We start from the raw sequence: 27,333 nt of genomic DNA, 5'->3' as shown, positions 1-27,333 counted from the left end.
GCTTTTTTCAGGCAAGATCACGATCCACAATTTCTTCATGCTGATTTTTAGACTATTTTGCAATACTAAGCAGTACGGGAAACTAATTTCCATATTTAAAAAACAAGGCCTATACAAGGAAACAAAACATGAAAGAAAAAAGAATGAAAGAGCACTGGGTTGATATGACCAGTGGTGGACTCTGCTGAAGTCCTACATCTGTCATCTAGAATGACTCTTAAATGTGACTCTGTCATTAAATGTTATGGTCTTTCTGATGGAGATGCACATGCGAACAGAAATTAAGGAGAGAGTCAGTTGACTAACAGTTATACTTAGTGATTTATGATTATAATTTTTTAATGAGTCCCAGTGTCTTTGTAAATCAATAAAGGGGAATTCACATTTGATATCGCAGCGACAAATGTGATTTGAATTTTAGAGAGGTTTGAATTGACATGTCGCTGTTGGCAACGCAACAGATTTGATCAAAGTGCTTGATTAACTTCATGCAAATGGCCAGTGATGTCTACTAATGGAAGATCATGTGATCTGCTACAGTGGATGCTGCATTTGAGATTGCATTGACTTAATACTTAATACTTTCTCCAATCCCAGTTTAGTATATAGAGACAATGAAGTGATTTGTTAAGTGATTTCACTGAAAAAGTGTAAAAAGTGTGTAACTGTGGCACAATCAACACAAATTTCAACATGCTTGATATATTAACTTTAACTTTACCAAGTTTTGGGTGGAACTTCTGTTTGACCAACTAATAACAAATGGAGGAAGTGTTGTAAAAACAATATTTTTGCAATTACAGTATGTTTGGTAATGCTAGTGGTGCAAAAGTTACAAATTTCAGCTTTAAGTAGACCAAAGTTCACCAAAAAAAAATCCACCAAAAAATTTTCTTACGTGCTGTTTCAAACATGTATGCATTTCTTTATTCTGTGGAACACTAAAAAATCCCATACAATGAAAGTCAGTAGGGTCCGATGACTTTCATTATATGGGCATAAACAGTTGTAACATACTTCAAAATATTTTCTTTTGTGTTTCACAGTGTAAAGCCAGTCATTTAAACAGAACTTTCACTTTCAATATAAATTACTCAAAAACATAGTTTTTGAGTTTTTAGTATCTGTTACAGCAAACAATACTCCCAATAAAACAAACTAAATATCTGCAGTCTAGGGAGTTTATTTTCTAATCATCTGTCATAACACAAAATAAAACGCATGTGTAAAATGCTGTAAAATATATAGGAACACTTTTGAGTGTTCACTCAAATGAATAAGTGATATTTTTCCCACCAATTATTTGAAATGGGCATCTGAATAAACAGAATCCCTAAAATGATTCAGACTTTCCAATTCTACAGCTGAATCCAAGGCAGATTCCAAAAAAACATTAAAAATCTCCTTTAGGTTTTATCTAAGTCTGCATTTCCCCAATATTTCCTGTTTGCTGGTAACCTTGATGTTTCATACCCTGCACACCAGAGAGCTTGTGCTGACATGAAAATATTCAGTATAGCATTCTCTGCAGTAGTCCCTCCTCCATTAATCAATACACCAATCCAACCTCCTGTTAGGTCTCAGGCAGCCTTTCCCGGGAAATCCAGCAGCCTCCATATTGTCTTTCTGAGGTCTCCTCACCCATTTTTTTGTCCCTAAGGTCTTGATCCAAAGGGTTAGAATAACTGTTTTGCATGTGTAGGGGATATGTTATGAAATGGCAACCCTGTTGGAGAATGCTGAATTTTTTATGTGGATTTTAAGGCATAGTATAGTACAGGGCTGGATGCAAACTGACATCTCTCTCTCTTTTCCTCGCTTTATTTCTCTTGCTCGTTTCTGATTTGGTTAATAATTTAGTTAAGTATGGGAGTGACCCCATTCCTGCAGTGGTTCTGACCGAGTTATACTGGGACAATATGTGTCCTATGCATGCATGCATGCTTGTGTAGATTGTACATGTGAATTGAAACATTTTAAAATATGTTCAAGAATACACAACTAAGATATGCAAATGTAACCAAGATCAAAATTTTGCGATATGCAACCTGCAACGTTTTTGCAACATTATGAAAACACAAAAAATGTTGCATAAAAATTAACATAATAACCTTGCACAATGCAAAACATATTAAAGGAATAGAAAAACATCACAGTAACCCAGAAGTAATTCACACGACTCCAGTCCCTCAATTAATATTTTGTGAAGTAAAAAGCTGTGTCTGTAAAATTTGGCCAAAATATCAGTCCATAATCCGTAATAATGCTTCCTCCAGTGAAAACGTCCATCCCCTTTTATCCTCTCACATCAAAATCCACCAACTATATGTTGGCTATTTTTGCTTGTAAACAGTCTTTGATCTGTGCATATCTCTCTCCTGATTCAGAAGCAAAGCGACTTTTATCACTGGAGAAACCAATATTATGGATAGAGGACTCACAATTTAGCCAGAAGCAACAGTTTAAAGTTAAAAACATCTTAATGATGATAATTACAAACATGTAGCTTTTCGCTTCACAAGAAGTTAGTTAATAGACAGAGTATGGATGGAGTTAGGGATGGAAAGATTTGTTTGGAGTACTTGTTTTATCAGCTGTTTGGACTCTCATTCTGATGGCACCCATTCACTGCAGAGGATTCATTGCACACTGAGTCAGAAATTTTCACACGTTAAAAAATAAATACGACCTCACGTTGTGCCAATCACGTTTACACACTGCCTCCGAAACATTCGTCCGTCATTAAAAAATTTGGATAGGGTTCGATTTTCTGTGTTTTCGCATCCGTAGCATGCATTTGGATAAGGACGAGGAATACGAAAAAAAACGGGAAAACGCATGTGAAAATTTCAGACTCAGTGTGCAATGACCTAAGTCATGTAATGCTAAATTTCTCCAAATCTGTTCTGATGAAGAAACCAACCCATTCACATTTTGAATGGCCTGACGGTGAGTATATTTTCAGCAAACTGACATTTTTGGGTGAACTATTCATTTAAGAGGATAGTGTAAATGTGTTAGCATAACCTTCTCATGACTTTAAAATGTTTTTGTAATGTAGTTATGCTAGCAGAGGTATTCTGACTTTGTCAAAGGGCTATATTGTGTTGGTAGAGTTTGATTCCGTCATAGAAGGTTGCATTGTCAGCCTTGTCCTTTTAGGTTGAATTTGAGGATGTGAAAAAGGGCACTTATAATGTCAGTGGTCATAATGTTGGCCTTGTCCTTTTAGGTTAAATAAGAATTTAAGTTAACTTTTTTCCATATTTTGTCAGTAATTCTGGTGTGTTTTCCCATATTTCTCTGTATACACTCTTAAAAATAAAGGTGCTTAAACACCGATGCCATAGAAGAACCATTTTTGGTTCCACAAAGAACCATTCAGTCGAAGGATCTTTAAAGAACCATCTCTTTCTTACCTTTTTATAATCTGAAGAACCTTCTTTCGCCACAAAGAACCTTAAAGGTTCTTTATAGCATTGTGAAGCACCTTTATTTTTAAAGGGATGATTCACCCAAAAATGAAAATTATGTCATTAATTACTCACCCTCATGTCATTCCAAACCCGTAAGACCTTTGTTCATCTTCGGAACACAAGTTAAGATATTTTTTATGCATTCCGAGAGCTCTCTGACCCTCCCATAGACAGCAAGGTTCCTTACATGATCAAGGCTCAGAAACATAGCAAGGAGATAGTTAAAATAATCCATGTGACATCAATGGTTCAACCATAATTTTCCGAAGCTACAACAATACTTTTTGTGTGCAAAGAAAATTTAAATAATGACTTTATTCAACAATTCATCTCCTCCACGTCACCCAATAGCACCATTTTGGAGAGTATCACATACTTAAGAAAGTAAGTAAAGATTCCTTTAAGAGGGTATCAGCTGGAAAACTGTGTGTGGGTTTTTTTTTTCGGTGGGTGTATATTTGTGTGTGTGCCCTCCGGAGCATTGGTCAGTGAGTAGCTCCTTCCTACTATTCACGCTGAGGTGAGTCTTCTGCTTCAGTGCTTCAGTGCACATGTGTATGTGTGCAACTTCACCTAAAGCATTCACAGGTTTGTATAGGATTTAAGAACTCTGAGGCACAAAAATAGACTGTAATCTAATTTTGAGCGGTTAACTATAAGAATTCACATGCAACTCTGAGCTACAGTTCTCGACGGCGTCTCACCCACTCCCTCCTGAGGTGGCCTTTCTTTGTGTCGTGATGTATGTGAGAGCTATTTCTAAGTCAATTGACATTGAAACATCAGCAGATGGTGAATGTAAGCTCAGTGGATGATATGAAAATGGAAAAAGCCTAATGAAATTAATTGTATTATATTTCAAATATGTTAATAGAATTTATTGCATTTAATGACATACATACACAATGCCGTTCAAAAGTTGTTGTTGTCAAAAGACGTAATTAATTATATTCGGCAAGGATGCAATAAATTGATCACATATCACAGTAAAGATACTTAGTATAATGTTTGGAAGATTGATTTACAATAAATAATTTTGTTTTAAACTTACTTATCATTGGTTACTTATTCTCACTGTTTCCACAAAAATATTAAGCAGCACAACTGATTTCAATGTTGATAATATTAACAATAAGACATCTTTCTTGAGTCAGCCTTTTAGAATGATTTCTGAAGGATCATGTGACACTGAAGACTGAAGTAATGTTGCTGAAAATACAGCTTTGTCATCACAGAAATAAATGATATTTTAAAATTAATTCAAATAGAAACATTTCTTTGTAAATTGTAATATTTCACAATATTACTGTTTTTACTGTAGTTTCTTCAAATATATGTAATCTTAGTATACGCATTAGAGACTTTTGAACAGTCGTTTAATTATTTGCAGTGAAAAGGCTGACATTGAAATAATTCAGTCACAATACATTATTGTGACAAATGAAAGCATTGAAAATACCTTTTAAAAATCCATATATTGTTTTCTTTATTTCCATATCACTGAACACAAGCCTATCACTAAACTACTGTCTCCAGCAACTTAGGGGTCATTCACACAGGGCACAGGTCTGTGTGCACAGGCAGACAGATGTCTTTAACCATTAAGTTACATCTCACTGTTTTTCAGTGTCTCACTCCATGTGGGCCTTGTTTTTCATTCAAATTTAAACATGCATCTCAGGACCCCCGCATTCTGTTGTGCTTCTGTCTCTCTATAGGTGTGAACGTAGGTCACCTGTGCTTATAGTCTCTCTCTCCCATGCTCTTTTTCAGCTTTCGTCTGAATCATGCAAAGCAGCTTCAAACATCAAACAGATTTGCAGGAATATCCATGCGCTGAGAGGAGAGAGATGGAGTGGCTGTGTGCTTGTGTGCATGTGTGAGTGGGTGGGTGGAGAAAATGGAGCATGAAGACCTCCTCATCTCGACTTTCAGCGTCTAAACGTACCCAATAGGGTCTGGCTGCAGACTTGCACTTGCACTCACTTGCACGCTCAGACTTGCACTCTCAGACACTTGCGCTTCCACGGGTGACGTCACTTTCAGTCTTTTTTATTTTTTATTTTGTTCTATTTATTGATTATTTTTGTTTGAATCTCTCAACATTTTACTACAGTGGGGAAGACAAGAAAAAATAAATTAAATTACAAATTTCTAACTAAATTTCTAAACGTTTTTGGGTTTAGAAATGTTTTTCTTGGTTATGAAAACATGAAACATTCCATTTGATTATTTTGCATACATTATATACAATCTAAAACAAGTAGTGACATTTATAAAACGGTAAATAACATCCAACTATAACAAAAAAAGTTCCATAAATAATGTTTAATGCTAATAATGCTAAAGTTTTGAGAACATCATTTAAGACCAAATTATCAAAGAGAACATTATTAATAGAACTAGAACTCTGAACAAATATTCCATTATTGTTACTAGAACCTTTGTTTCTTTGCCAGAATATTAGGCACAATTCTGAGTATGTTCCCTGTTAGCTGTGTATAGTCATGTATTACTGTAAAGCTTCAGAAAACATACCATAAAAGTATTGAGTTGTAGACTTTTGCGCTATATTTCAGGTCTTCGGTAGCTTTGACTGAATGTTAGAGGTGTCCTTCAAATATTATTTAAATAAGCTTGTTAGATAAGCATCATAAGCTATAATCAGACTGACAAACACAAAGGTATAAATACTAGCAAATTCTCTAAATCATACATAAGTGATACAGAAATTTGACAGTATATTATGTCTGCGCTCTCTCTTCAAAACGCACACTCAAATTCTGTGTTATTCCATTCGAAATCAGGTTTGTTTCTTTATATTTCTAAATACGATTTGATTCTGATCAGGATTCTGGAGGGTCAATGTCATTACCGTCAGTTGTATTGATTAGCAGCAACTTGTCTCAGCTCATAAACTTTTACCTTTCCTTCTTCTCTTCAGTCTGTCAACCCAATTTAGCAGAATGTAACTAAGGCAAACATAATTCTCTCTCTGTCTTGCCCTCCAATGCTGGGATATATGTACATGTGTGTGCACTTAAAAAGATTGTGGCTGATTTGATGGGTTTGAATAGAAATAACTTATAAATCCATACCTGAATTAAATGGTGCATACACACACTCAACACACACTCACACACACACATTAGTGGCTGTATTGATTTTTAATCTATCAGGCTCTTAGCTCTCTCTTCATGAACTGGGCTGTGCTCTCTGGTTACCATGGCAACGGGTGACATGAGTGAGGTTTCAGCAGAAAAGAAATAGACAGAATGCTGAGAGAGAGAGAGAGAGAGAGAGAGAGAGAGAGAGAGAGAGAATGTCTCTTCCTATTGTTCTGTCCAGTCAAATAAAGCAAAGAAGCTTTTTATCAAAGTTCATGTAATTTACATGGATATTAAAACTGAAGTGTGTAATTTCTGCAGCAATATCATCACCAAATTGCAAAGAAATAATGACTCTTATCAAACAGGTTTTCAGAACACTTTTCCAAGCCTGCAGACCCTCATATTTGAGGAAGTCAGCATACAAATTAATTTAATTATAGTTAATTATAATTAATTTAATTAAACTTAATTATAGTTCTCTCTTAATACTTAAGTCACAGTGTAAAGGAAGTATCAGAGCATACTACTACTACTATTACTAATAATAATATTTACTTTCTATAGCACCTTTAAATATTACATCTCAAAGCGTTTTACATAAACAAGTAAAACAACTAAATCCACCATATGAAGATTATAAAATAAGCAAGAGAAGAGATGCATTCAAAACACATTTAAAAGTAATATAATATAGAATTAATACCAAAAAAATCAAGAAAAAGCTACCCTAAAGAAATGTGTTTTATGATGAGATTTAAACATTTTTTTCTTTTACAATGTAAAAAAAAAAAAAAAAAAACTTCATATTTCATACACAGAGTTCACCAAAAATTTATATTCTGTCATCACTTATTCGCCTTCAAGTTGTTCCAAACATGTATGAATTTCGTTCAGCCGTTGAACACGTGAATATATTTTGAAGAAAGTTGGTAACTGGTAACCAGAAAGTTGACGGTAGCCGTAGACTTACATTGCATGGAAAAAAAACTATTTCAGTGGCTATCAATGACATTTATAAGCTACATATTACACATGCAAAAACATATTTAATGTTAACTCCTGCATTATTAAAAGTTTCCTTTTTGCTGAGTTTAAATAGGCCAGACTGTACTCTCTATTTGCCAACACATCTGGTGTTTTTGTCAAGCAGTGCCTGGTGGGTATAAAGGGTAAAGAAAGGCCTCAGCACGCTGAAACTCTACAGAACAGAAAAGCGGGAACCCTGCTGTCTGACTAATGCATTATTCAACTGCAGGCATTCCCTTAAAATGGCCCAGGAAGGATCCTCTCCCCTTTTGTGATATACTACTCATGCATCTGTGTATCAGCAGGCTGGTGTGCGTGCAAGCTGAGTTATTTTGTTAAGGCCACTCTGTCTGTTTCTGTCTTTCAGGCGGTGTACCTGCAGCAGGCGGAGGTGAACAGGGAGAAGGTGTCCCCCATGCACCAGAGCAGCATTGATGGAGTGGAGGACATGTCCACACTGGCAGAGCTCCATGAGGCCGCCATCATGCACAACCTTCATCAGCGATACCAGAAAGACAACATCTATGTAAGAATCTTAGAGTCACGTGACTGCACAAAGGTCCTTGAGACCTTATCAGGGTTATTATTGCATCTAACTTTGCTACAAATGTCTTTGAGTTTGTTCTGTCTCTTTATAAACAGTTAAAACACCTTAGATATCTTAATCTAAACCGCAGTGAATTTCCCTATAATGTTACTGTTGAGCCATATGATATTTTTTCTGCTTTTTTCTGTCTACTCATCAAAAGTCTCTCACTTGTTAGAGACCAAAAGTGTATGATCAGCCAAAAAGTGAATGATCCTTCTGAATTTTAATAGTGTCATACATCAGAGGTCAAGTTCATTGAATCAATTTAAACTTAATTTAAATGAAATAACACTAGGCCAGCTAAACTTTTGACTTCACCACAGATTGTTTTTATTTGTTCTAAAATAATCTTGTCAAGGCTAGACGTGATTATTTACATGTAAATTTTTGATTCCTTAACTGATTCCTTAATTAAAATTACCAAAGCTAAACGAGAAATGTTTGGCATCAGCACGGTTTTTGATTCTAAGTACTTTAATACTTTTACTCAGCACTTCTGTTTCAAATAATTGCTGTTCTTACGCAAATATTAAGCAGCACAACTGTTTTCAGTGTTGATAATGATAATAATAAGAAAGGATTCCTAAGCACCAAGCTTATTAGCATATTCAAATAATTTCTGAAGGATCATGGGACACTGGAGACTGGAGTATAGTGTTAAAAATTCAGCTTTGCCATCACAGGAGTAAATTATGTTTTAAAATATGTTAAAAATATATAGAAAACAGTTATTTAGAATTTTAATAATACTTCACAATATTATTGTTATTGCTTTATTTTGATCAGATAAATACAGCCTTGGTGAACATTAGAGACATTAAAAAAAATTAAAAATTAAATCTTGTCAACCCCAAACCTGTTGATCGGTAGTGTATAAAAATAAATAAGTATTAAATAGTTTGAAATTATTAAAATAAAAACAAATTTGAAAATGCAAAATTATAATAACTTTGAACCCTGTACATTTCCTAAATGCATCTCATGTATATTATAACCATATTGTAATTTTTGTAGTAGGATTGGTCTAAAGGCAATGATTAAAAAGATGGATTAGTCAGAGCTGTGGTCTTTTATTTTGCACACATGCTTCAGCACACTGAGCTGTGGTTAGTTTGATACATAACACATCATTTCCTTACTGTACTGACCAATATAAGTGATGAAAAATGAACAAACAAGCATCTAGGCATTCTACATCAAAGTATTACAAAGTTTCATTAATGTCAATATCCTTAATTTAATTAAATGGAGATTTTCACATTTTCTCCAGGGATTCTCTCTGCTTTTCCTCATGCCAGCTCTTTGTTAAAAAGTAGGTCAGGATGGCAGTTAATGACAAGGGTTCACTCCTCTTTCCTGTGTAATCAATCCTTTGTTGTTTTGTATTCTGAGTTTTGAGGGTGGACAGCATTCTGCCTGGCTGAGAGAGGAACAGGAGTTTCCTGCCTAAGTTTAGCAGAGTGATATTAACTCAAAACATTTCAGCCTGAGACTGAAAGGAAACCCTGTTTGATTAAGGAACTTTCCTTCTTCAAGAAAAACATGCGAAACCTAATACATCCCAAACTGGGTTTTCAGACAAAACTGATACTAAAATATGTACTGTAAGTGATAGCCCAAATGTTTCAGCGTCTGCTCTTATTTTCAATGTTTAAAGTGAATTTATCAGCTTAAATACCAACAGAAGATTAAAACTGCTCTCTGCAAGTGCTCAATGGACAGGCTTTTCATAATTAGGGAGTAGAATTTATACTATAATAGCGCTGGGTTTTATTGTACAAGTAAATTGGAAAATCCAGAATCCGACTATTAACCATCTGTTCTCAAATTAAACTTGCAATAATGCTCTTATGTTGGTTATTCAACTCACTTTTATCATTCATACAGTATAAACTGTATATTTCACACGCTGTAACAGCATCCGTGTGTGTGAGAGAGACAAAGCGAGAAATCAAAGAATAGGCCCTCTGGACATGTTTAAATAAATGTGTGCCACTATAGGGTCTTACCAATCACGTTGACAAAGAGAAGGGTCATGTGATCGGGTGGTGAGTGCAGACTGGAACCTCATTGGTCTAAACAGAGCCATACATCCCAGACTGCTGGTTTAGAGCTGTAGCCTGGAGGGAATGATATGACTCACTGTTTGCATTATGATCCAAACATTCCAGCTTGACCTTTGCAAAATCCATAGAAAGGGACCTTAAAGTTAGTAAATCATTCTTTGTAAGGATTAACTGGGACAGAGACAAGCATACGGGAAGTTTTCAGCATGATTACACAGCTTTTATATGGCAGATTCGTTTTAATCTTCCATCATACTGTTTTAACTAACCCAGAGCTAGTGATAAAGTGATAAACTTAACTGAAGACAGAAGCTTAAAAATATATTATTTAAAAAATATGTATTATGTGGTGTTATATTATATGATTATATTATTTTATATTTGAGATTGTAAAGGGATAGTCCACCCAAAATTAAAATTCTGTCATCATTTACTCACCCTCATATGTTGTTCCAAATCTGTATTAAATCTATTTATTCTGGAACATAAAATAGCATAATTTTGTAGAATGTTGATAATCAAACTGTTTTGGTCATTGACTTTGATTATATGGACAAAATCTACAATTGGAAGTATAAGTGTGTGTATATATATATATATATATATATATATATATATATATATATATATATATATATATATATGACTACTGTCGTTTGATTTGCATTTGTTATTTATTTAAATTTTAGTTAAATTATGTCTGAATTTATTATGTCTGTATAGGTCTTTTATTAAGTTTTATTTTTATTTAATTTGAGTTATTTTAATACTTCAACAAACTAAATGGAAATGATATATATATTGAATTTATAAATGTGTATATATATATATATATATATATGTATGTGTGTGTGGTTTTACACACACATACATATATATATATATATACACATATTTGTTGTATGCATTTGTCATTTTTATTTAATTTCTTTATTTTTAAAATGTGTATAGGTAGTATTTATAGGCCCGGGTTCACAGACAGGGCTTATCTTATCTTAGTAGGCCATAGTTCAATTAGGATTTTAAAGTAATTTTTATAGACATGCCTTAGAAAAAACATTACTGGTGTGCATCTTGAGACAAAACAAGGGCACTGACATATTTCAAGATCAACATCCGACAGTCATCTACACCCAAAACACATCATGCAATCTAAACCCATTTCAGAGTATAGTCCAATAACCTGCTCAAACAAGTGAGATAATAGCTGTATGGTTGTTTATCTTGGTATATTTGTGCTGGTAATGAAATGGGAGACACGGTATGATAAATCAGTCTAGTTCTCATATGCAATACAGGAAATTATGTATGGATGTTTCTATGATTAGGAAAGGTCAGTGTAATGTTTTTGTATTCGTAGAGCTGGAAAAAAATTCATTATCAGTGTCTGAAAATTGCTTATATAAATTTCCTTGTCATTTGAATAAAAAATGAAACTGCATGCAAGGCAGCTGTATTGTTGATCTTGCCTTAGACTGCAGATTTGTGTCATGTTGTGCTCAGTGGAGTGAATGTGAATGGTCCCTCTTATTCCATCTTGGTAAATGGATACTGTAGTTCACCTTTCCCAGGATGCATTGCATTGCTAGCATCTGAGGTTGATGACTGATTGCAGCGGTTATCTGATTTATCTGAGACACCAGGACACGGTCGACCTGAATGAGAATGACTCTTCTCTCTATAGTGCCCTCTTGGGGCAGTAGCAACAAAATAATTTTTTTGTAAGGACAACATTGACACAATTTCAGATCCACATATAATATACCGTGATATTATTTTTTCTCATTTGTGTAGTGTCCATAATGTTATCTAGATATGTTTGGCACCTCTCCAGGAATCCAGTAACGTCTCAATTTAATCTAATCATCACTGCTGTTGCTAAAATCAGTAAATCATATTACTGCCAGTCAGCATGGGTGTTGTTAGCCACAATATATGAAAATTGCAATCACACACCCACACATAAACACATTAATAAAACCAGCATCTACTAATGCAGTCAATATTAAATGAGATGGATTTATGTTGTCACGGTGCTCATAGATAAGGACAAACATCATCCACAATCCTCTCAAGACCCACTGACACAACCAGCTGTGAAATATGACCGCATCACATACTGATTATTAAAGTTCCTTTGAAATTTCCCTTTATCTGTGGGTTTAAATTAAAATATACACTGATCACAAATGTGTGTGCATTTGTTTCAATGTGCTGGCTTTATTATACTCAATACCCCTTAACTTACTGCCACTTTTTCTCTGTCTTTCAGACTAACATAGGTTCTATCCTGGCGGCCGTGAATCCTTATAAGCAGATCAGAGGGCTGTATGATCTCTCTGCAGTGGAGCTGTACAGTCAGCATCATTTGGGCGAGCTGCCACCACACATCTTTGCTATTGTCAATGAGTGTTACCGCTGCTTATGGAAGAGACATGATAGTCAATGTGTACTGATCAGGTAATATAAGTTTTTAATATTGATAAACAGATAAACTTAACATGCAGAACATGCGAATACAGTAAATAGGTTTTCAGTAAATGTGCTCATAAAATGCTCATAAAAGTCGTGATTGTATATTATTCATTCAAAACACACAAGACTTCCATACGCTTACATTAGAAATGAAAAAAAGAAACAGGCCTGTCTGACAATATGGCATCTATTATAAACTAATTGACCCTGAATATATATATATATATTATTCATTTGCCCTTGTGTTTTAAAGCATGTAGGTAATGTGAGGAAGGTTTGGAATGCTTTTGGTTTTACTCACTGACTGAAGGGGATCCATTATTAGATAGTATCTTAGTTAACTAATCTCATTTGTGTTAAACCGAAAGGCTGAGTTTGAGCAGTTGTGGCCTTTGCCACAAACTGCTATCAGATTTCACAGCATTGCAAATTCAATAAGATGACAAAAATGTCAGTGAAGGTCACAAATGGATGTCTTCATGTGTGTGTTTACAGTGGTGAAAGTGGAGCTGGGAAAACAGAGAGCACCAAACTACTGCTACAGTTCCTGTCTGTCATGAGCCAAAAGTCTGCCGGGACGCCGCCTACAGAGAAGAGCACACGTGTGGAGCAAGCCATCGTACAGAGCAGGTAAAACACATTCCTAAACACACACACAGCCTAAGCATTTTCATGTGCACATACAAATCAACAACCTTTTTTTGCAGCCCCATCATGGAAGCATTTGGAAATGCCAAAACAGTCTACAACAACAACTCCAGTCGGTTTGGGAAATTCATTCAGCTTCATTTCTCTCAAAGTGGAAACATCCAGGGAGGATGCATCGTCGACTGTATCCTTCTCAGACACACATGCTTTCATACATAGTTTTTCTATACTGAGACATCTTGACATTTACAGATGGTACCATACCCATGTGAAAAAGAAGTGTGCTTAACTGTATTGAATGTGCACTTGCAGTGTGCTTTTAATCTTAAGAGTATATTTTTTAAAAACTTGCATATACTATAATTGAAATAGGCTACTTATGTATACTTGAAGAAAGTACACTTTGCAAAAATGTCAAATTCAAAGTTTTACCTGTATTTAATATTACATATAAAGTTAATAATTTAAATGTGATCATTTGTGATTTGATCATTACAAATGTGTAATTAGTCCTTCACGGGTAGGTAAAAAATCAACTAATTGCGTTAATATAAACTGAAACATTTCCATTTAATTTGCAAATAACATGCAATTAGGTTTCAGAAAATCCCAGTTACCATAATCACATCAACAACTTAAAATTTTGCCAGAGATTGAGTATTGTCCTCTAAGGGCATTTTTTTAAGATTCTTTTTCTTTCCCATAGAAATGAATGGGTAACTTGGTAACTGGGATTTGTTTTTCCCCATGCTTAAACACATTCACTGTACAGTGCACTACAAGCTGCTGCTTCAAGTGTCTGCATTTCCCTTAATTTTTGGCCCATCAGATTTGCTTGAAAAGGTAAACTTTTCCATCTGCTGCTGACTCACCGCTAACTACCAGAAATCAGTCTTCTATGATCAGCTGTTCACAGTATAAAACAAGCCATTGTTTTGTTAATACAATTTGGCATTGGATATGTTGTCAAAGGCAGAATCACTCCGCCATTTTGCAGAGAAACAGTGTCTGCCAAAGTGAGATTCTCGCCCACTCAGCATCTGTGATCTGATCTGTGTTCCAGAATCGAGTGGTAAGGCAGAATCCAGGGGAGAGAAACTACCACATCTTTTATGCTTTGCTGGCCGGGGCTAGCAAAAGCCAAAAGGGTGAACAAATACACAATGTGCATAAACACGCATGCATTTACACACATTCACAAATGCAGATGTTCCATCTTCAACCAAAATACACTGAATGATTAGATATGTCCATCTCTTTTTAGAGACATATTTTCTGGAGGAATCCCCTGAGTTATTTCACTACCTGAGTCAGTCAGGATGTGTGAAAGACCGCAGTCTCGATGACAAGCAGCTTTTTGACGATGTCATGGTACAAAATATTTGAATAGACTTTTGTTGATCTGATAATTAACATTTTTGAGGTGGACAAAAATCTAAGTGCAGCATGATGATTCATGCTCTTTTTCTCTTTTCATCTGCAGGAGGCTCTGAAGGTCATGGAGTTCACAGAAGAAGAGATCAGAGATATGTTTAAACTGCTATCTGGAGTTCTGCAGCTTGGCAATGTGGAGTTCATGACAGCAGGGGGCGCTCAGATCACCACCCAACAGGGTGAGAGGTGTCATTCATCACTTAATAATAGAGAGACTTTGCTAATATGCAGTGCTGGGTACTAACTGATTACATGTAGTCTGGATTACATCATCAGATTCCAAAATTTAAATTTTAAAATGCTAATAATCAGATTACAGTTACTTTATGGATTACACGATTACATATTATTCACACAATGGCAGTAAATTATTCATACTTTATTGATTCATCCCAGTTCTTTTCTTTTTCTAAATGTTCATTTCTCAATTACCTCTTATATACATGAGACTAATAATCATGCAAGTTATTAAATACTACCGATGGATACACTCTAAAAAAAATGGTGCTATATAGCACTAAAAGTGGTTCTTGGCTCGTAATCATAGGGGAACCACTATACAGCACCTTTGTCAAATAGTGCTATGTAGAACCATAAGAGGTGCCATAATGCATGTATTTCTTCAACAAAAATGGTGCTAAACAGCACCAACAGTGGTTCTTTGGCTTGTAAAGAACCTTTAAAGGGGCTTAACAGGTTCTTTGTATGGCAGTGGTGCTATATAGCCCCTCAGTCATGCCAAAGAACTGGTGAAGAACCACCGAAGCACCAAGATTTGGTGCTATACAGCACCAAAAGTGGTTCCCCTATGATTACAAGCCAAAGAACCACTTTTAGTGCTGATATAGCACCATTTTTTTTAGAGTGTAGCTGTGAAATACTATGTCTTCATCATTTCCATAAGTATTTTATTGGTGTGTTACTGGAAATCTGAACAAAATTATTTATTTAAAACCTAGAAGACTTTGGCCAATTATGTTCATTTGTTTATTACTGTTTGTTCAAGTAATGCAGGGATTCCCACGCTTTTTTATGAGCTGAACCCCTTTGATGTAGAATATTTACTTGATGTACCCCTGAGATTGAAATAATTTAGCAACATATTTGTATGTTCATGATTCTTTGATGTCAGTGGACACATTGTCACATTGGTTGCACTGATCAATTTTATTTCATTTTAATTTGACATTTTTATTTCATTAATTTATTAGCTTTTCTTCAACACCCTACAGTTTTTTCACGAAACCCAGTTTGGGAAACCCTGCTGTAATGTAAATGGTCATTTTTTATCATTATGGTACACAATAATTCCGTTCAAGTCTATGTAATGAACGAGTTAGGTCAAAAGTAATCTAAACTACATGACCTAATTTGTGTAATCCAGATTGTTACAATTTTTGTCATGTAATTCATAATCAGTAATGGACTACAGTTCGTATGTAATCTAGCCAGCACTGCTAATATGTGTTTGTTAGTAAGTCTCTTCTCTGTTTTCCTGCAGTTGTCAGTAATGTGAGTGAGCTCCTGGGTCTAGACAGTTTTCAGTTGTCTGAGGTTCTGACCCAGCGTTCCATGATCCTCAGAGGAGAAGAGATCTGCTCTCCACTCACAGTGGAACAGGTACAATCACACATACTTTCTCATATTGATATACTTGAAAAAACATAGTTTGGCAGTTCTTCTCTTCTATCTCCACTTGATCAAAAATTGAATTTTTCTTTTATCATGCTTGATTGACAGGCAATAGATTCCCGGGATTCGGTTGCTATGGCGCTTTATTCTCAGTGCTTCTCGTGGATCATCATGCGAATTAATCAGAAGATAAAGGGCAAAGATAATTTCAAGTCTATTGGAATCTTGGACATCTTTGGTTTTGAGAATTTTGAGGTGTGAGGCCACATGGATCACATGTTCATGCACAGACATACATTTTTATTGAGAGCTAACCCAAGTGTTTGTGTGTTCTGAAGGTGAACCGTTTTGAGCAGTTCAGCATTAACTATGCTAATGAGAAACTGCAAGAATATTTCAACAAACACATCTTCTCTCTGGAGCAACTGGAGTACAACAGGTAAAGAGTGACAACCGTGAGAGCATGAAAAATTGTTCTTCTATTAAATGTCTATTTTTACATGTGCAATGCATCTCATAAGTGCCCGATCACATGAACAGCTATTACATATGTAATTTAAGCATCTAAAAAGATTATTGTTACGTTTTTTGTACTAAAATTGTGTGGTACAGGGAAGGGATTCACTGGGAAGCCATTGACTGGATGGACAATGCAGAATGTCTGGATCTGATTGAGAAGGTAAACCAGTTCAGCAATCAGGAACAGTTCGAGTGCCACATATTTATACATTTATTTTATATTCAAAGTTCAGTTTGATTATTTACAATAGTAGAAGTTTTCAGTTTTGTATTATGTAACACTTATTTACTGTTGTGTTTGTGCAGAAACTGGGCATGTTAGCTCTGATTAACGAGGAGAGCCGATTTCCCAAAGGCACTGACTTCACCCTACTGGAGAAACTGCACGGCAGACACTCTGTGAGTTAAGTTCTTATCACACAAAGACATAATACTATTCAGCCAAGCATTTACAGTATGACATGAATGAGCTCAGTAAAGACATGAGGTTGTATTTTTCCACAGACTAATCCCTATTATGTGAAACCCAGACTGGCAGACCATCAGTTTGGGATTAAACACTATGCTGGAGAGGTATATGAAATATCCATATCTGTCTGTCTATCTATCTATCTATCTATCTATCTATCTATCTATTATCTCTCTGGATGTCTTTTTTCTTTATATTTTTGTCTTGCTTTTCATAGGTCTTATATGATGTGAGGGGGATTTTAGAGAAGAACAGAGACACATTTAGAGACGATATACTGAACATGCTGAAGGATAGTAGGTAAGACACAAACACAAATGCACAAGCTCACACACACTGAGGCAGTTTTGTTATGTATAACTTATGTCGCACTCTCGTTTAACCTGTGAGTTATTCTGTGTGTGTGTGTGTGTGTGTATGTGTGCAGATTGGATTTCATCTATGACCTGTTTGAGCAAGTGAGCAGCAGAAATAATGAGGAGACCTTGAAAATGGGCACAGCAAGAAAAAAGCCCACTGTCAGCTCACAGTTCAGAGTGAGATAAATCTCCTATATCAAGATTTTTATATTATAGACCTAAAATTGAACATGCTAAAGTGCTGCATTTTAAAACAATCAGGAAATAAGTCACTAGTCATTCAACCCTGTTTTTTTTTACATATTGCCTGCAGTCCTATCTGATTGTCAATGATTTAAAACATTTCATTGGTTGTCTCTTCTGTCTCTCAGGACTCTCTTCATTCCCTAATGGCCACTCTCAGTGTGTCCAACCCCTTTTTTGTGCGTTGCATCAAACCCAACATGGACAAGGTGAGAGCAGTCACATCAGCCAATGAGAATGCAATTTATATTCCACACATATTATACAGTTTAATAATGCATTTTCTTTTGGTTCTGTAGACCCCAAACAAGTTCGACCCAGATGTGGTTCTCAATCAGTTGCGGTACTCTGGCATGTTGGAGACGGTGAAGATTCGCAGAGCTGGATTCCCTGTCCGACGCACCTTTAAAGACTTCTTCACTAGGTAAATGTTAAAACGCATGCAGGTGTATGAATTTTTGTTATCTCAGGTTTTCTTGGAGACTATGATGTTGTGGTTTTATACATCAGGTATAAGATCATTCTGAAGGAGAAGGAAAAGGCAGCTGTGGCTTCGAATGGAGATGAGAAAAAGAAGAGCACAGATCTGCTGACATTCCACGACAGGTCCAAAAAGGAGTGGCAGATTGGGAAGACCAAGGTGAGTGACATTTGACCTCTTGCTTAATCGCTTCTCAATTGATAGTTATCATTTTCTGTCTGAGAGGTTATAAAGGTAGACTCACACATGAACATTTTCTGTCATTTATGAGCACTTGTTATGTTTGATTGAACTAACCTGATATAATTTTTGACCCCAAGGTGTTTCTGAAGGAACCTCTAGAACAGAAGCTGGAGAAGCAGAGAGATGAAGTGCGAAGCAAAGCTGGACTGATTATACGAGCCTATCTTCTGAGATATATTGCAAGGTGTCCGTATTTCTTGGTTTTTGCACTGATTTACTTAGATTACATTAGGTATAGTTTCCAAAACATATTCATTACACATTACATTATTTCTTTAATGTCATTTGCCCCTTCAAGTGAAGTGAAGTGAAGTGAAGTGACATTCAGCCAAGCATGGTGACCCATACTCAGAATTCGTGCTCTGCATTTAACCCATCCAACGTGCACACACACAGCAGTGAACACACACACACCGTGAGCATACACCCGGAGCAGTGGGTAGCCATTTTATGCTGCAGCGCATGCATGGGGGTTCGGTGCCTTGCTCAAGGGCACCTCAGTCATGGTATTGAGGGTGGAGAGAGCGCTGGACATTCACTCCCCCCACCTACAATTCCTGCCGGCCGGGGACTCGAACCCGCAACCTTTCGATTACAAGTCCAACTCTAACCATTAGGCCACGACTTCCCCGCACATATATTACCTGTATGGCCTAGCTTCCAACCTGTTCTGATGAGTTTTTATGATCATCTTGTTTTCTTCAGAGAGTGAATACCAAAAATATTTAAATATTCACTACCATTCATTTTTTTGTGTTTCTGACAGAAGTCTCTTACAGTATGCTCACCAAGGCTGCATTTATTTGATCAAAAATATAGTAAAAACAGTGATATTATAAAAATGTTATTGTTATTCAGTTTTCAGCATTACTTGATCCTTCAGAAATGTCTTTTTTTGCCCACATTTTATCAATCAATTTATTCACAAAAATTGGAAATTAATTTAATATCATATTTGTTTTCAATGTGTCTGGCCCTTTTCTTATCACATAGTTGGCTTAAATAACCACACAGCCCTGGGCAGTGCTGCAGAGAGTAAACTTTTGTTTTCTACTGCAGCCAAATAGCAAGGAAATAATGAAAGCAAAACTTACAAGAGCAAGTTTTTCATACTATATATATGTGTAAGTGCCTATTCGTTTACCTGTTAGGGCTCATCTAGACATGACAACACGTAATGGCTTAGTGACTGCTGTAAAATACTGATCTCACAGTTGATTATTCTAAGGGAACTTGAACTGTGTACTCACTACAGAAAGAACTTCAAGAAGGCTCTGGACAGCATTCTGACCATCCAGAAGAACTACCGCGCACATTTCTATCGACATTGGTTTCAACGGAAACGCTCAGCTGCGCTTGTTCTCCAGAAACACAGGCGAGGGCAAGTGGCAAGAGGAGTCTGCCGCAAACTACGAGAAGGGAAGAGGAAGAAAGAGGAGGATGAAAGGAAAAAGAAAGAAGAGGAGGAGAAGAAAACAGAGGGAGACCAGAAAAAGAATAATGAAGAGGAAAAGGAAGGCGAGAAAGCAGAGGTCAGTGACTTTAACATTCCTTTTAAAAGCTCATAGACCATGCATACTAGCTGTGTATATATTTTAGGGCAAAAATCTCACCTACCTCTTAAAGTCACCATTAGGGTGATTGCTGTTCCCTATCGATACTTCACTTGTACTGCGTCGCTAGACTCTATGGGGAAAAACTCCTTTTTCTCTGAGGACTGAAGACTTTTTCAATCACGCAGTGTGACTGCACGGCCATTGGTTCGTGCAGTAAATAAAAACGAACCAATGACTCGTCAGCGGCGCTGCACGAGCCTATGGCGGCAAAGCCCGCCAGAGCCCGCCAGAAAGGGCGGGGCCATCTGGCTATATAAGTAGGCGCTTCGCCATAGGAAATCAGATCAATTCTCCTTCAGCGACGACGATCATCCCTTCGCTGACACTCGGGATTGAAGACGCTCGCCGGAGAAACACCTCGCTGCGGATAGAAGCTGCTTTTTCCTCTGCGCCCTCTCACTGTTCTGCCTGCTCTTCGAGCTGCTCCAGCGACCCGTGCAGATGCCCTGCGGCCGTCCGGTGAATCTAAAATCAAATTTCAGATTCGGATTCGTCTTTGAGGGAGTGGCTTATCAATACACGGTCCTGCCCTTTGGGCTGGCTCTAGCTCCCCGAACTTTTACGAAGTGCATAGACGTGGCTCTCTCCCTTCTGAGACAGATGGGAATCCGTGTCCTGAATTACCTCGACGACTGGCTCATTCTAGCACAGTCGAAGGCAGCGCTGATAGCCCACAGGTCCCTCCTCTTCAGTCACTTGGAGGGCCTGGGACTCAGGATCAATTTGGCCAAGAGCTCCCTGTCCCCCAGCCAACGAACTTCGTTCCTGGGGACAGTTTTCGACTCATGCCAGAAAGTCATTTCGAAAGTCATGCCAGATCGCGTTCTGGCCATACGGCAGCTCGTGGCTTCCTTCAGAATTGGAGTCTTCTACCCTCTCAAATCATTTCAGAGGATGCTGGGCCTCATGTCCTCCGCATCACCAGTTCTTCGGTTGGGCCTTCTCAGGATGAGACCCCTTCAGTACTGGCTGAAACCTCTAATTCCGCCTCATGCGTGGCGTCATGGACGCATCCGCATCAGGGTGGACCAGGCCTGCGTGTCAGCCCTGGCCCCCTGGAAGGACCTATGGTGGTTCGAACAGGGCGTGACAATGGGTGTGGTTTACAGAAGGAAGGTTGTTACGACGGATGCCTCCAACACAGGTTGGGGGGCTCTGTGTGATGGCAAACCGACCTTCGGCTCCTGGACGAACGCGGAAGGACAGCTACACATCAACTGCCTCGAAATGACGGCAGTATGTCAAGTTCTTCAATTCTTCGTGCCAGTCCTGAAGGGACACCACGTGCTAGTCCGTTCAGACAGCATGACAGTGATGTCATACATAAACCGCCAGGGCGGGCTCACCTCAAAATGCCTTTTCGAGATGGTGGAGCACCTCTTAGTATGGGCACATCTCAACCTGCATTCACTGAGAGCAGCTCATGTGCCCGGCGTGCTGAACCAAGGAGCGGATATGCTCTCTCGGAACAACGTCCCCTCCGAGGAGTGGGTGCTCAACCCACAGACGGTTCAAGAAATCTGGCGAATCTTTTGCAGGCAGAAGTCGACCTCTTCGCCTCCAAAGACAACTCTCACTGCCAAATTTACTTTTCGAAGAGCGAGGACGCATTGGCCCACAAATGGCCCAACCTCCTTCTTTATGCTTTTCCCCCGATTGCTCTGATTCCGCAAGTAATCAGGCGAATCAGGGAACACAAGCACAAAGTGCTTCTACGGCCCCGCTCTGGAAGAACCATCATTGGATCTCAGAGCTATCTCAGCTGCTAATAGCGGCTCCGTGGCCCATTCCCCTGAGATGAGACCTCCTCTCTCAGGCGAACAGAACGATCTGGCACCCCCAGCCCGAGCTGTGGGACCTGCATCTATGGGCACTCGATGGGAATCAATAGATCTCCCCGAGAATGTCCTCAATAACATTGAACAGGCTAGAGCACCGTCCACGAGACGCCTCTACGCCCTTAAGTGGTCGTTTTTCTCTGCCTGGTGTCAAGCCCATGGCGAGGAGCCGACAACATGTGACATATCAGTGATATTGTCCTATTTACAAGAGCTGTTGGATAAGGGCCGCGCCCCTTCCACGCTCAGAGTCTATGTGGCAGCTATAGCAGCTTCTCACGCTCCTATAGCCGGACAGTTGGTGGGCCGGAACAACCTGGTTGTCCGTTTCCTGAGGGGTTCTAGAAGGCTCTATCCACCCCGACCCCTCACAGTCCCTGCATGGGACTTGACCACGGTCCTGTGAGCCCTCAAAGGCGCCCCCTTTGAGCCTCTACAAGCTGCAAGCTTAAAAACACTGTCGCTCAAGACCACTCTGCTGCTGGCGCTAGCATCGGTGAAGCGAGTAGGTGACTTGCAGGCTCTCTCTGTAAACCCTGCCTGTCTTGAGTTTGGGCCTGACGACTCTAAGGTCGTCCTAAAGCCAAGACATAGCTATGTCCCGAAGGCGCTCTACAATCCATTTAGGGCCCAGGTTATTACACTCTCTGCACTCCCCCCTTCTGAGGAGGATCGGGAGTTCAACCTACTCTGCCCGGTCAGGGCATTGAGAACTTACATCGAGCGTTCCACGCCCTTTAGGCAATCGGAACAACCCTTTGTCTACTTTGGCGGCCGCACCAAAGGGTCTCCGGTCACAAAGCACAGGATATCTCGATGGTTAGTTGACGCTATTGCACTAGCATACTCCTCCCTGAGCCTCCAGATCCCCATTGGAGTGAGAGCCCATTCCACTAGAGGCGTGGCCTCTTCCTGGGCGTGGTCTAGTGGTGTGTCCATGGCAGACATTTGTGCAGCGGCCGGCTGGCCCTCACCGTCCACGTTTGCCAGGTTCTATAACTTGGATGTCCCGGCCTTACAGGCTTGGGTTCTCTCTGCTTAAAGGGCACACACCTATCTTAAGCGGTCCCTTCAGGCATTGCCTGATTATTCAAGAACGCTCTTGGCCCCATTCCTGGTGCTGAGGCTGTACTTATGACCGTTGAAACGATATCTAGGCTGGACTGACCTCTAAGAGCTCGGTCCTCATGCCTCCTGCAGGATGCTTCCTGCTCATAATTGGTCCCTCTGAGCCTTCTTGCTCAAGGCCAGTATATGTTGGTCGTTTCTCTTCATGGCATGGCGGGATTGTATTTGTTTCCCCATAGCGTCTAGCGACACAGTACGAGTGAAGTATCGATAGGGAACGTACTCGGTTACTAACGTAACCTCGGTTCCCTGAGATACGGGAACGAGTACTGCGTACCGTGCCATGCCATCATAATTTTATGAAGCTCAGGTCGTCGCTTCAGTCGAATTGGCCTGATTTCCTATGGCGAAGCGCCCGCTTATATAGCAAGATGGCCCCGCCCATTCTGGCGGGCTTTGCTGCCGTAGGCTCGTGCAGCGCCGCTGGCGAGCCATTGGTTCGTTTTTATTTACTGCACGAACCAATGGCCGTGTAGTCACACTGTGTGATTCAAAAAGTCTTCAGTCCTCGGAGAAAAAGGAGTTTTTCCCCATAGCGTCTAGCGATGCAGTACTCGTTCCTGTATCTCAGGGAACCGAGGTTACGTTAGTAACAGAGTACGTTTCTTTTTGTTCAGGGTTTATGAAGTAATCAACATTTTTAAGTTAGTCTTATCTTATTCCAAACTTTGAAACTTTCCATCATGAATATGCAATATGTATGTTTAGCTAAGCTTTTAAATGCAAGTTTGTCTGATTATGCTGATTGATTGTAATTATTGTCACATAGCTTTGTCTTTATTCTGTATAAGCCTATTTCTGTCACATAAAAAAAATGCTTAGGTAAATCATAATGATGACATAAAAAGTCCCAATTATGACATTACACAGTGAAATTATGACATAAACGTTTAATATTATGATAAAATTATGATATAAAAGTAATTGAGACAAAAGTCATAAGTATGTAACAAAAAGTTAGATATTTTTGTCAAAACTATGACTTTTTTTATCTAATTTTGACTTTTTCCAAATTTTGACTTTTAACTCATAATTATAACTCATGCTACATTTGAGAAATGCATTTGTAAACCAAAAATTTAAGTTAAAGTCTAAATTATCTCAAAAAATGTAAACTCAAAAATGTAAAATTATGATACAAAAAGTCTTAAATTATGACACTCTATGAGATAAAATGTCAAAATTCTGAGATGATAAAGGCATAATTATGACATAAAAAGTTAAGATTGTATCATAATAAGGATTTTATATCTAATAATTACAAATGTTTATGATTTTTTATGTGTAGAAACTAGGTTCCCATGCTTTCCAACAGCATTTTTAACAGACAAATTATAGAGCAACATTTTATTTTTAATGAAAACTTCAGACTCCTCCTCCAAAACAAACGGGTTTATGCGCAGTCTACCTGTCAATTTTTTTTTCAAACCTTCTGGCATCAAGTCTAAAAACCTGTCAGAGTTCTAGACAGGTGGTGTCAACATTTTTATAATGCTTGTTTTTCTCTAACCAGTGTTTCTATACAATTTATCTCTCCTACTCTCCTTTAGTCTCCACACTCGTCTGAGGAGGAGCACCGTCAGATGGAGGAAATTCTGCGTTTGGAGCGAGAGATTGAGCGTCTGCAGAAGAAAAAAGAAGATGGTGTGTCTATGCTTTGTGAGAGCTCAAGACAGGAACTCCGCTTGCGGCGTGATGCAGAGGTCCTGCGTCAGAAAAAAGCAGCTTCTCGTGTTGCTACTGAATTCCTTGAACTGCTTGACACCGGAGGCCCAGAAGTCATTCCTGGTGAAGCTAAACAACCTGAGCCCAGACCGGCAGCCGCCACTGAGGAAGAGGTAGATGAAGGCTTCCATGCAGAGGAAGAGTGCATACCACTTCCCGAGTTCCCTCCTCCAGTGGATGGTCCATTGGATCAGGAGATTCTAGGCACTCTGCCACCTCCTCCTCCTGCCTTTGCCGAGGGCACAGTGGCCCCGTCTGCACAAAACGTTCCACCTGGGGCTCCTCCACCACCTCCTCCTCCTCCACCACCTCCTCCCCATCTCCCTGGCGAAGCCAAAAAAGAAGTTGGAAAGCCTGAAGAGGCTAAAAAAGTTGTGGATGGGAAAAAGGAGGGAGAGGATGTCGATCGCACCAGCAGGCTAACTGCAGCAGAGTCTCTGCCAGACACAGAGGAACCCATCTACAGTGTGCCTGGGGATGGCGAGTCAGACTACGACCAAGACGATCTAGAGGACGGACAGAGCAGCATCGCAGCGACAGACACAGAACACGCACGCAAATCCACCTGCACCAACGCAAGCCAGGAGTCTTACAACCGCAGCTCAGATTCAGTGAGTTACACAGAGAATGTGCATCCAAATGGACATATACAATGTACTTCCCACAGTGTCAGTTTGGATCTTCATAGTGGTAGCCCCATTTAATGAACAATTCACAGTACTATTCCTTCAATTTAACTTCATTGGGTTAACATACAAGAAACATATCATGTATAAACTGCAGTAATCATATAAAGACTATTTCCTTATGCTTATTCCTCTTCTAGACCAAAATACTGCCAGATTAGAAAATAATAAGTGCAAAAAAATTAACCCCACCATTTACAAACATACAGATTTACATTGCTATCTACATGGGAACATTCTATAGACTTCTATTGTTTTTGTAAACAGCTATTTATAAATACTATAACCTAACCCCAACAAAACCCTTTCTGTATTTTTACAATTTAAAACAAAAACTTTGAATTTATACCATGTTTACAAGTAGGGGCATCCCTACATGTCCCTCAAATGAGGTTTTGTCAGGTGTAGCTCACTACTGAGTACATAAAAAATGTGTCACCAATACTCTATTATGGTTATTATGGATATGGTTAAGTAGGTATGCACACTCACACACACACCATTCACTCTATTTCTTTTTCAGTACGCTGACAGCGATGATGAGCATGATGGGTACGTGGACACAGATGAGGAGGTATCAAACGGTAAAGTCAACATCTTGAATGGGAACGGACCTCCGTATTTCCACAGTTACCTTTACATGAAGGGTAAGAAATCATGTTTCTAATGCTGTGGTCCTCAACCTTTCAGTGCCCTCATTGTCAAAAATAATATTCAAAGGGCCAAAATGTATCTGGTACTTCTGCTGTAACGACGAAGCTGCTCATTTTCACACTTTTCAGACGATACATATTAAAATAATAAAATAATTATTAATAATTAAAACAAATTACATACTTTTAGAAGTTTGAATAAAAATAGAGAGAATATTAACAATTCCAAGGTCATGGGTTTGATTTGCAAGGAATGCATAATTTGATTAAAAACAATATACATCAAATGCAATGTAAGTCGCATTGGATAAAAGCAGCTACCAAATGTATAAAATTCATAGTCATTATTAAACTTTCCATGACTTTCCCAGGAAATCACACTTTTAAAATTCATTCATATATCCAAGTTTTCCAAGACTGTGAGAATCCTGGGTCCTAAATACAAATGATATAAAATAGAGAATGATTTAAGATAAAAAGTTAGATGCAAGTTTACATCTTGATTTTTAGCTTTTGGGGCTTATTTTAAAGCTTGTTTAGTCATATTTTAAATCATTTAAAGACACCTTGAAGCCCCCTTAGAAGTTTGCTTTGATCCTCTTGCAGCGTTTCCCACACCCAGTCCTCGCGCCCCCCTGCTCTGCATATTTCGTATGTATCTCTTATCATGTACGCCATTTGTTCTATTCGACCGTAAGTGCCCTATGAAGTGGACATCACCGGATATTCTGCCATGATTCCAGTTCGACAAGAGTGTATGGCCGTTTCTCAATACCAAGTTCGCAGAGTCTGGACTTCCGTCCTTTCGAGTTTGGACTTGCCAAGTTCGACTCCGAAGAACGAACTCTCGAGGACGGGAGGACGAACTGAATTCTGGGTTATGGCCCGTATCAAGTCCGCACAAGTCACCTCTCGAT

General features: G+C 38.5%; 1 protein-coding gene across 1 annotated transcript in view; it reads left to right on the top strand.

The window, feature by feature from the left end:
- The window catches only part of LOC306844557 (unconventional myosin-X-like), a gene marked incomplete at its 5' end in the record, with an annotated part of 53,461 nt that overhangs the window by 17,865 nt on the left and 8,263 nt on the right, over positions 1-27,333 (top strand). Inside the window, 23 exons of the mRNA XM_079376780.1 lie at positions 7,980-8,138; positions 12,540-12,727; positions 13,238-13,372; positions 13,450-13,574; positions 14,220-14,233; positions 14,454-14,538; positions 14,655-14,761; positions 14,874-15,003; positions 16,326-16,444; positions 16,565-16,711; positions 16,795-16,895; positions 17,069-17,135; positions 17,282-17,374; positions 17,480-17,548; positions 17,662-17,744; positions 17,872-17,980; positions 18,175-18,255; positions 18,346-18,470; positions 18,557-18,686; positions 18,848-18,954; positions 20,026-20,302; positions 24,903-25,688; positions 26,287-26,410. Coding sequence (XP_079232906.1) covers positions 7,980-8,138; positions 12,540-12,727; positions 13,238-13,372; positions 13,450-13,574; positions 14,220-14,233; positions 14,454-14,538; positions 14,655-14,761; positions 14,874-15,003; positions 16,326-16,444; positions 16,565-16,711; positions 16,795-16,895; positions 17,069-17,135; positions 17,282-17,374; positions 17,480-17,548; positions 17,662-17,744; positions 17,872-17,980; positions 18,175-18,255; positions 18,346-18,470; positions 18,557-18,686; positions 18,848-18,954; positions 20,026-20,302; positions 24,903-25,688; positions 26,287-26,410 — 3,361 coding nt within the window. The remainder of the gene's footprint in view (positions 1-7,979; positions 8,139-12,539; positions 12,728-13,237; positions 13,373-13,449; positions 13,575-14,219; positions 14,234-14,453; positions 14,539-14,654; positions 14,762-14,873; positions 15,004-16,325; positions 16,445-16,564; positions 16,712-16,794; positions 16,896-17,068; positions 17,136-17,281; positions 17,375-17,479; positions 17,549-17,661; positions 17,745-17,871; positions 17,981-18,174; positions 18,256-18,345; positions 18,471-18,556; positions 18,687-18,847; positions 18,955-20,025; positions 20,303-24,902; positions 25,689-26,286; positions 26,411-27,333) is intronic.

The sequence above is a fragment of the Barbus barbus genome (assembly GCF_936440315.1).
Source record: "Barbus barbus genome assembly, chromosome: 25".
NCBI classification, from domain to species: domain Eukaryota; kingdom Metazoa; phylum Chordata; class Actinopteri; order Cypriniformes; family Cyprinidae; genus Barbus; species Barbus barbus.
This window is presented reverse-complemented; position numbering and strand designations above follow the sequence as displayed.